Source organism: Chiloscyllium plagiosum, chromosome 29 (assembly GCF_004010195.1).
Source record: "Chiloscyllium plagiosum isolate BGI_BamShark_2017 chromosome 29, ASM401019v2, whole genome shotgun sequence".
NCBI classification, from domain to species: Eukaryota; Metazoa; Chordata; class Chondrichthyes; order Orectolobiformes; family Hemiscylliidae; genus Chiloscyllium; species Chiloscyllium plagiosum.
Window position 1 is genome coordinate 17,356,349 of NC_057738.1, and position 11,200 is coordinate 17,367,548.

The 11,200-nt window shown below is 40.6% G+C and overlaps 1 protein-coding gene across 1 annotated transcript in view; it reads left to right on the forward strand.

Moving 5' to 3' along the window:
• The window catches only part of LOC122564269 (acidic amino acid decarboxylase GADL1-like), a 68,867-nt gene that overhangs the window by 27,498 nt on the left and 30,169 nt on the right, over positions 1–11,200 (forward strand). The window contains exons 9-12 of the mRNA XM_043718944.1: positions 26–80; positions 1,855–1,971; positions 2,721–2,785; positions 5,220–5,301. Coding sequence (XP_043574879.1) covers positions 26–80; positions 1,855–1,971; positions 2,721–2,785; positions 5,220–5,301 — 319 coding nt within the window. The remainder of the gene's footprint in view (positions 1–25; positions 81–1,854; positions 1,972–2,720; positions 2,786–5,219; positions 5,302–11,200) is intronic.

Genomic DNA, 11,200 nt, shown 5'->3' on the forward strand with positions numbered 1-11,200 from the left:
TGAAACTATTCTTTGTTTTTTCCAGAGGGAAGATGATTCCAGAAGAGCTGGAGAAAGACATCCAAAAAGCCAAGAAACAAGTAAGATATTTAATGATCTAACAGAAATTGAGCTAATGCTTGTAAGATGCTAAATGTTTCTTTTTGAACAGGAGATTTGTATACACGAATAATTTAATGATCATGGGGCAAGGATTCATTATTCCATGGGCATCAGGTCATTGCAAACATGAAGGGAAATTAAAATTAAATACAGAAAACACCACATTTGTCTGCACTAAAGCTGTGGTTTACATCAACCAAAAAAAACCCTTTGTCTGATCATTTTCCCCATGATGCATCCTTCCTCCAATGTCATCCTTTTCCAAGGACGGTCCGTATATCTCCTCCGATCATCCTGTTCAGTGCCCTCCCTCACTGCTGCTGGAATTGCTGCTGGAATACTAGCAGCCATTTTTATCCCTTAATTTAAGGAAATATATCATTTCTTTGAGGCAGTTAAGCGAAGGTTCACTAGGTTGATCCCTGATATGGAAGATTTGTCTTATGAACAAAGACTATACATGTTGGGGTTCCACGCCCTGGAATTTAGGAGAATGAGAGGTGATCTTCAGGAAAAATATAGAATTATTAAGGGGCTTGACAGGGTAATTGCTGTGAGGATGTTTCCCCTCATGGGAGAGTCTAGGACCAAAGGGTATGGTCTTGGATTGAAGGAGCACCAATTGAAGGCTGAGATGAGAAGGAATTTCTTCTCTGAGGGTTGTGAATCTTTGGAACTCTTTGCCACAGAGCTGTGGAACCAGAGTACTTGTGTATATTTAAAGCTGAGATAGGTAGGTTTTTGATCAGTAGAGAATCGAGTTATGAGGAAAGGGCAGGAAAGTGAACATGAGGAATGTTGGATCAGCCATAATCCTATTGAACGGCAGAGCAGGTTTTGAGGGATTGATTGGCCTACTCCTGATCCTATTCCTTGTGGTCTTACAGTGTTATGATCTCAGCACAATCATTCCAGCTGCCCTGCTCAAGCCATTCCCTCACCTCAAGGGAATAAATAGCCTAATCCTGATAATATGCTCCTGTTACAATCATGAAACATCTATGAAAAGGATCGACTAGGATCTTACTCTTCAGCCTTGATCACTGCAAAAGAATTTTGGATCTGTAATGATATGAATGAGCAATTTCTAATGTCTCTGTGGGCCAAACGTTGAAATTATGGCTATGAGTCAGAGGAAGTCTGATTGGCCAGACAGGAAGATTTTGTCCAGTAGTTTTGTCGGTAAAATGTCTGCCATTAAAAGATGTTTTTGTGCATTAAGTTGTTCTGATCTGGAACGTACTATCAGAAAGGTAGTAGAAGCAAATTCAGTGTTATTCAGAATTGAAAAGAATTGTGAAAAAGGAAAAAATAAACACTTTTGGGAATGTGCAGGATAGGTCTATTAAAAAACCTAGCTTTGGCATGAGTGAACAATCATTGCTGCACTTGGCTGTGCATGAAGAACCAATGTAGTTCAAATGAAATTCATTATACAAAAAGCGTTTCTGAGGCACTGTGAAGAAATTTTGGATCTGACGTTCTGCAAGAATTCTCCTATAGTTCCCAACACAGTGCTGATGGGGAGCAGTGGTATTCCTAGGGAAATGGCAGAGGTTCTTGTGTAACATGGTAATAATTGATCTTTGCTTGTCTACTTCTAGAGTCACGGTGGGAAAGCAATTGAGAACCCTGGTGGAATTTATAGGCCATTTTAAAGCACCGTGTAAATGAAAGGCTTTCTTTTCTCCTTGGGTTATCACAGATAACATGTCAAATGAATGTTTTTATTTCTATGTGGTCACTCCACAGGGGGCTTTGCCTTTTATAGTAGTTGCCACTGCAGGAACCACAGTTCTGGGAGCATTTGACCCTTTAAGTGAGATTGCAGACATTTGTGAAGCACATGGGATCTGGTTCCACGTTGATGTGAGTATCCAATGCATTTGCATTGATGTTTAGGAGATCGATAATCATAATATATGTTGTTTCCTTTTTTTTTGCAAGGATGATACAAATGTGCCATTTTCCCTTTTGTTACTTTTGTATTAAATAATATGTGAGACTTTGGGAAAGAAAGAAGGAGAAGCTTTTTATGTGAAGTAGATTTCATTTGAGAAGGAACATTGGATTTTTGCAAACATTAAAAGCAGTATTTGTTTTTTAGTTTTTGGAGGTATGAAAAATAAATGATTAATGTTCTTCATCCAAAATGGAGAGAATGACCTTTATGGTCCAGCTTTTTCCAACCCTCATATGCCTATGAAATTAGACTGCATCTCATTCAATTCCTACAAAATGAATTTATGAAGAATTGTAATACCAGCTGCTTTCAGTTGCATACTTTTTTATTGTCTGAAAGTCTGACCAGCGTTGAAAATACAATGTCTTATGGCCTACAAGGTACATCTATCTTGGAAAATCTATTGCAGTGAAAATATCTGGAAAATCCATATGTCTTCAAGTGTTAAAATTCTTAACAAAAGGAATCTATTTTAGTAACACTTTATTTAATAAGAATGTATGAGTCACTGGATGGTTTTTTTAACATTAGAATGTGTATGTACTCAGAACTCATGAAAATACAGATTCATGGCAGTGAGAACAAGGTTATAACCTCTTGATCTGTTATAATGTTGTAATATTCTAATGTGCTGTGTATCATTGGTTTTCTCCAGGCATCGTGGGGCGGTGGTGCATTGATATCCAGAAAACATCGTTCTCTTCTGAATGGTATCCACAGGTAAATGCAACTTGGACATTCAGCCAGTACTGAAATTTATAAGTGAACTCTTTAATACATGAGTTGCATAAGTTTTTGAATGCTTTAACTTTTAATCATCCTTCCTCTTAAATCCTCCCACCTCTCTCTCTCTCTCTCTCTCTCACTCTCACTCACACCTCCGTCCCCACCCCCCTCCCTCTCTCACACACATTTCAGTAGTAATTCTATGATAGTACACTGCTTTTGAGCTTTTGGAATTGAGGTGACTGGACATTACAAATTCTGATTGGCCCCTTGGATGCAAGATGGCTGAGTGGTTAGCACAGCTGCCTGACAGTGCCAGGAACTCTAGTTCAATCCACCCTTGGGTGACTGTCTGTGCAGAGTTTGCACATTCTCCCCGTGTTTGCATGGGTTCCTCTGGGTGCTCTGGTTTCCTCTGACAGTCTGAAGAAGTGTAGGATAGGTGGATTGGCTATGCTAAATGGTCCATAGTGTTTGGGAATGTACAGGGAGAAAATGAGGTCTGTGGATGCTGGAGATCAGAGTCGAGAGTGTGTTGCTGAAAGGCACAACAGGTCAGGCAGCATCCAAGGAGCAGGAGAATCAACGTTTCGGGCCAGAACCCTTCATTCTTGATGAAGGGCTCCGGCCCGAAACATCGATTCTTCTGCTTCTCAGATGCTGCCTGACCTGCTGTGTCTTTCCAGCAACACACTCTCGACTCTGGGGATGTACAGGCTAGGTGGATTGGCTATGGGAAATGCTGGGTGATGATGTGGGTCTGGCTGGGATGCTCTTCGAAAGGTTGGAGTGGACTGGATAGGTCAAATGGCCACCTTTCACACTGTAGGGATTTGATTCTATTCCATTAAAAGAGACTTGTGTATATACTTGCTATGTTTTCATTTTAATACATTGTGGAGTATTAGAAATATTTGATGATGGGATTTCATAATCTACCTGAGTCTGACTTCTTTCCACTTATCTCTACATTCAAGAGGATTTTGTTGTGGAATGGGCAATGAAGGGGTAGGCTATTGTCAGGAGAATCACACATTATAACAGGTCACTGGATCAATTTCAGGGATGAGAGGCTTTCCTAAAATAAGAGATTGAACTGAATGAGCCTACACTCTCTGGAACTTACAAGAATGAAAGGTGATCTTGTTGAAACATATTCTTTGAAGTATTATTAGGGTACATGCTGAAAGACTTTCTACTGGCTGGAGGGTCTAGGAGAAGGGCTCCTGTTCTCAAGTTAAGTGGTTGCCCATTTAAGGCTAAAGTTAAAGTCTTTAGTACTCTTTAACTTAAAGGGAATGTGCATTATCCATTTTTGAGTAAGTATAAGATTGAGACCGATTGGTCTTCGAACAAGGAAGTAATCAAGAGAACTGAGGACAGAGCAAGAAAGAGGCGTTTGTTAGAATGTCCATCAGAATCTCAGTGAACAGCTGCACAGGTTTAAGGGTCTCTCTTTATCTCCTGTGCAGAGTGATTTCTTTAAATCCTATTTTGTTTGCACACAAAATACTCTCTGCATTATTTAGAGAGGCCAGCTCATGTGTGACCTGTGTGGGAACTTCTGGGTTGCTGAGAGGCAATAACTTTGGGAGAACATTGACCATATAGCCTACCCTGCACCTATTACTCACTTTGTTCATTCATTCAATACACAGGATGTGAGTGTCATTGCCCGGGTCACCATTATTGCTTACCCCTGGTTGTCCTTCAGAAGGTTGTGGTGAGCTGCCTTCTTCAATCACTGCAGTCTACATGTTGCAGATACACCATTAGGGAGGGCATTGCAGAATTTTGAACCAGTGACACTGAAGCAACAGTGATATATTTCCAAGTGAGGATGGTGAATGGCATGGAGGGGAACTTGCAGTTGGTGTATTCCCATATATCTGCTGCCTTTGTCTTTCCAGATGGTAGTGGTCATAGGTTTGGAACATGCTGTCTGAGGGTTGTCTTGATGAATTTCTGCAGTACATCTTGAAGTGTTGATGGTGGTGGGACTGCATATTTGCAAATATGGTGCCAGTGAGGCTAACTGCTTTGTCCTGGATGGCATCAATGTTTCTAAGTGTTGCACTTTCTGTGCTGCAATTATTCTATGATTCTACTTTGTGATGCACTTGTTTATTTCCTCTCATCTCTATTAATTTCATTGACCTGCCCTCATCTCACAATGTTGTGTTCCATTGCAACTGTTCCACCTAAACATGACTGGTGAGTTGCTGTATGGCTTTAAGACTTTTTGTGTTATCTACCTTTGACAAAACTCACTTCGAACAAGTCTTTAAGTCCTTATTTCCTACACACTGTCCTGACAACACTGTTTGATAATGAGGTAGCTCCTCCATCTCTTCACAGTGGTTCTGGCACACCGTTTTGATTGTTTCACCTATTTGAATGGTATGCTCTGTTTATTTTTCATCTTTAGAGCTGACTCTGTGGCCTGGAATCCACACAAGATGTTAATGGCCGGTGTCCAGTGCTGTGCTTTTCTTCTGAAGGACAACACAGTGAGTACTCATTACCACTTCCAGACAATCAAACACTGAGGCTGATGGAAAGGACTTGCAACTCAATCTAGCCCAAAGGAAATTTTAATAAGCTGGCACACTCCTCTACTTGTTGAATCCTTTGGGTGAAAGCTTTTGTTTTGCCTATGACTCGTGCAAGGGTTTATGACTTCTTATTTATTTTCACATACTTGTGTGGTGATCATTTTAAGGATTTGATTGCTGGGACCCACAGGAATTATAATTCAATTAGTTTTACAAAATGTCAGCATTCAGGGTATTCCCACTGGAACCAATCAAGTATGCCTTGTATACATGAAGCCAGACAACAGAAAACAACATTGGCTTGTTTGTGCACTGGGCCTGGCCTTGTAACAGTCCAGTTCCCTGAAGTTCGGCATTGGTCAAATGGTGTATTCATAATTTAATTCCCAACTGTGGAAAATATTTACAGATAAATTCTGGAAGTTGGACAAGTTACTGATTTGCATTTAAACAGTTCAACAAATCACAGAACCTACTCATGGATCAAAGTCTTGAATTCTCCTGCTTCAACTACATACCAGTTCTACGAAATATTGGAACGTTTTACTCTAGATTTGCTGACTGTGCATCCTCATATTAGCTGCATACAAGTTCCATTGCACATCGGACTTTGACAAATCAAAACCTTATTATACACCTCATGTAAATAGAGGTCACCTGTTGTATAATACCTGCTCCTGGTCAGGTATTCAACACTGCATGCTCCAGATACAGTCTTGCTTGGTTATGGTGACCCCCTCAAACTGTTCGAAGTCCACTGATCCTCACTGCTTGTGCTTATGCAGTGACGAATTGCTATATAATATAAAATAAATTTAAAAATAACTTGTCTCACTGACCATTTTACTGATGCCTTATTACAAAGCCATTTGACTTGCATTTAGTCGATGTCATTTAAGTCCAAGTGGATGGTTGAACCTTTTTTGTAATGAAAGATTGCATATATAATTCAAAATAAGAAGGTGGCTAGGATTCACTCAAATTATATGCATATTATCTGGATTTAAATTGTGATGTTATTACTATAAACATTCAGCTTGTTATTTGATAATGGCTGAATGAAATTTTAATCATTAAACCCAATGCCAACTTAACTAAGCAGCAAGGAGATTGAATTTAGCTAGGCTCTGGGCAAAATCCTAAAAGACTGAAAAACAGCCAAAGTAATACCTTTATTTTTGTGAAGAGAAGGAGACAATAAACAGGTAACTATAGGGCAGTCAGCTTAACATCTGTCATTTGGAAATTGTTGAAGTTGTAAAGAATAAAAGAAAACGTTTTGATACCAGAATATATTCAAGTACTGCCAACATGGCTTCATGAATGAGAAATCATGCCTGACAAATTTAATACACTTCTTTGAGGACGTAATAAGCAGGGTAGATAAAGGAAAGACTGAAAACATAATTTTTTGGATTACTAAAAGGCATTAATTAAATATTACACATAAGACTACTAATGTTGGTTGTAGTACATTAGCATGGATACTGTTTGGTTAACTAATAGAAGACAGAGTTAGGATAAAGGAGCGCTTTTTGAGATGGCAACCTGTAATGAGTGAAGTGCTGTAGGGATCAGTGCTGGAACAACTGCTATTTTCAATATACATTAATGACTTGGATAATAATCTGTGACCAATTTGAGATCCATACCTAAGGAAGGATATGCTGGTCTTCGAGGGGGTCCAAAGGATGTTTACAAGAATGATCCTGAGGATGGAGAGCTTGTTCTATGGGGAAGGCTCGGGTCTCTGCTCAGTGGAGAGAAGGCAGGAGAATGGGGTTGACAAACACATTAGCCATGATTGAATGGTAGAGCATACTTAATGGGCCAAATGGCCTAATTCTGCTCTTATATATTATGGTCTTATCAATGAAGAGAATGTGGTGTTGAGGTAGTGTTAAGTGCATGTGCTATTGCCAAATTTGCAGGTGATGCAAAAATAGGTTCGAAGGCAAATGGTGAGGATGACGCAAAAAGAATGCAGAGGTATGAAGACAGATTGTGAGTGGCAAAAACTTGGCACATGAAAATTAATTTAGGAAAGTTTGATGTTATACACTTTGTCAGGAAGAATAGAGAAGCTGAATATTAATTATATGGAGAAACACTGCAGAAGAGACAGCTTGGAGGAATCTGGGGTTCCTTGTCCATGAATCACAAAAAAGCCAGCATCCAAGTTCAGTGGGTAATAGGAAGGCAAATGGAATTTTGGCTTTTATTTCAAAGGAAATGGAATATAAAAATAAAATTATAAAAATAAAACTGGTCAGACAACAGCTAAAATATGTTGAACAGCTTTGGTTCTCTCATTCCACACACTGGCATTGGAAGAAATCCAGAGAAGATTGACTAGGCTGATGCCAAGTATGGAGGGACTACTTTATGAGGAGAAGCTGAGTAGGTTGCGCCTGTGTTCATTGGAATTTAGAAGGACGAAAGGATATCGTATCAAAACATATAAGGTCCTTGGGGGACTTGGCAGAGTAGATGTGTAAAAGTTGTTTCCCCTTGTGGGAGACCCTAGGACCAGAGGCACCCATTTAAGACACAGATGAGGAGAAATTTCTTCTGAGAGTAGTAAATCTGTAGAATTCGTTCTTCGTAGGGCTGATGAGGCTCGGCCATTAAATATATTCAAGGTTGAGATTGACAGATTCCTAATCAGGAAGGATTTATGTCAGAGTTACTTTAGATATATAAAGGGCAAAAGAGAGGCAAAAATGGACATTAGGCTGCTGGAAAAAGACTCTGGAGAGATAGTAGTGAGGAACAAGGAAATGACTGAGGAACTGAATAATTACTTTGCGTCACTCTTCACAGTGGAAGACTCAAGTAATATCTCAAAAGTTCAAGAGAGTGAGGGGGCAGAGCTGGGTATGGCGGCCATTAGCAAGGAGAAGGTGCGAGAAAAACTGAATGGCCTGAAGGTGGATAAATAACCTGGACTTGATGGACTACACCCCAGAATTCTAAGTGAGTTAGCTGAAGAGATAGTGGAGGCATTGGTGGTGATCTTTCAGGAAACGTTAGAATTAGGGAGGATCCCAGAGGACTGGAAAATCACTAATGTGACACCCCTGTTCAAAAAGAGAGTAAGGCAAATGACGGAAAAGCACAGATCAATTAGCCTAATCTTCGTCGTGGATAAGATCCTGGAATCCATTGTGAAGGATGAGACTTCTGAATACTTGGACGTGTATGATAAAATAGGGCAAAGCCAGCATGGGTTCATCAAGGGGAAGTCATGCCTGATAAATCTGCGAGAATTATTTGAGGAAGTAACAAGTAGGTTCGACCAAGGAGAGCCAATGGATGTTACCTTCCTGGACTTCAAGAAGGCCTTTGACAAGGTACTGCACAGGCTACTGAGAAATGTAAGGGCCATGGTGTTAGAAGCAAGGTGTTAGTGTGGATAGAAGCTTGGCTGTCTGGCAGAAAGCAGAGAGTGGGGTTAAAACGGTCCTTCTTAGGATGGCAGCCAGTGACTTGTAGTGTTCGCAAAGCTCAGTGTTGGGACCACAACTTTTCACTTTATATATTAATGATCTAGATGAAGGAACTGAGGGCATTCTGGCTTAGTTTGCAGACAATACAAAGACAGGTAGAGGGACAGGTAGCATCAAGGAGATAGGTTAGGAGAGTGGGCAAAGAAGTGGCAGATAGAGTGGGAAAATGTAAGATCATCCACTTTGGTAGGAAGAATAGAGACATGGATTATTTTCTAAATGGGGATAAAATTCGGAAGCCTGAAGTGCAAAGAGACTTGGGAGTTCTAGTCTAGGATTCCCTCAAGATGAACTTGCTGGTTGAGTCAGTAGTTAGGAAGGCAAATGCAATGATGGCATTTATTTTGAGACGACTTGAATATTAAAGCAGGGATGCACATCTGAGGCTCTGAGGCTCTGGTCAGACCACATTTGGAGTATTATGTGCATTTTTGGGCTCCATATCTTAGGAAGGATGTACTGGCTCTGGAACATGTTCAGAGGTGGTTCATGAGAATGGTCCCAGGAATGAAAAGCTTAACATATGAGGAATGTTTGAGGCTTCTGGGTCTATACATGATGGAGTCTAGAAGGATGAAGTGAGATCTAATTGAAACACATGAAACACTGAATGGCCTGGTGTGGGGAAGATATTTCCATTGCGAGGAGAGACTAGGACCTGAGGGCACAGCCTTAGAGTAAAGTAAACCTTTTAGAACAGAGATAACGAGAAACTCCTTCAGCCCGAGATTGGTGAATCTGTGGAATTCATTGCCACAGAAGGCTGTGGAGGCCATGTCATTGCATATATTTAAGAGTGAGATAGGTTCTTGAGTATCAAGCGGATCAAGGGTTACGGGGAGAAAGCGGGAGAAAAGGGTCGAGAAACTTTCAGCCATGAATGAACGGCATAGCAGACTCACTGGACAGAATGGCCTAACAACTGCTCCTAGGTTTTATGGTCTTTTGGACTTCAGAATTATAGGGATAAGGCATTAAAATGAAGTTGAGGATTATCAGATTAGCCATTATCTCATTGAACAACGGAGCAGACTTGATGGACTGAAGAACTCACCTCTTCACCAACATCATATTGGCTATGGTTTTCCTTGATCAACTTTACTATTTTTGTCCTTCATTACAAGAAATTAATGTTCTAAAAGCACCTAATTCATTAAAGTACCATTAACCCATTAACAGAAGTGCTGTTTATGTACATCAATTGTTCCATTGAATGAGGGATGTTCATCTTGAAACTCAGGGCTAGTTTTCCATTTTCTTAACCCTTTATCTACCTTAAACAATTTATGATGCAGAACATGCTGGATGCAGATCGAAGCTCTGCTTATTCTGACCAACATTTCCCTAACTGCAATCTCGGATGAACAATCCCTCCTGTTCTAGTGTAACATATTCATTTCCACACCAGTAATCATTATCCTTTGCAATTTCTTATCATTTAAGAGCAGGTTTGTATTTTGAACTTAACACCTATTAGGATTTTCTACTTATTCCTTTGAAAAGCCTCAGCAGCCAGTCTGCCTTTGGTTTAACTGTAGCTGTTGGTGAGTACATTTCCGGGAAATGCTTGTTATTTTACATCTTCAAATCCAGGAACTGGAACCGATAGACAATAGACAATAGGTGCAGGAGTAGGCCATTCAGCCCTTTGAGCCTGCACCGCCATTCAACATGATCATGACTGATCATCCTTAATCAGGATTCGGTTCCTGCCTTATCTCCATAACCCTTGATTCCACTATCCTTGAGAGCTCTATCCAACTCTTTCTTAAATGAATCCAGAGACTGGGCCTCCACTGCCCTCTGGGGCAGAGCATTCCACACAGACACCACTCTCTGGGTGAAGGCGTTTCTCCTCATCTCTGTCCTAAATGGTCTACCCCGTATCTTTAAGCTGTGTCTTCTGGTTCGGCACTCACCCATTAGCGGTAACATGTTTCCTGCTGCCAGAGTGTCCATCCTTTCATAATCTTATATGTCTCAATCAGATCCCCTCTCAGTCTTCTAAACTCAAGGGTATACAAGCCCAGTCGCTTCAGTCTTTCAGTGTAAGGTAATCCCGCCATTCCAGGAATTGACCTCGTGAACCTACGCTGCACTCCCTCAATAGACAGAATGTCTTTCCTCAAATTTGGAGAACAGAACTGCACACAGTACTCCAGGTGTGGTCTCAACAGGGCCCTGTACAGCGGCAGAAGCACCTCTTTACTTCTATACTCAATTCCTCTTGTTATGAAGGCCAGAATGCTATTAGCCTTCTTCACTACCTGCTGTACCTGCATGCTTACCTTCATTGACTGGTGTACAAGAACACCCAGATCTCGCTGTACTGCCCCTTTACCTAA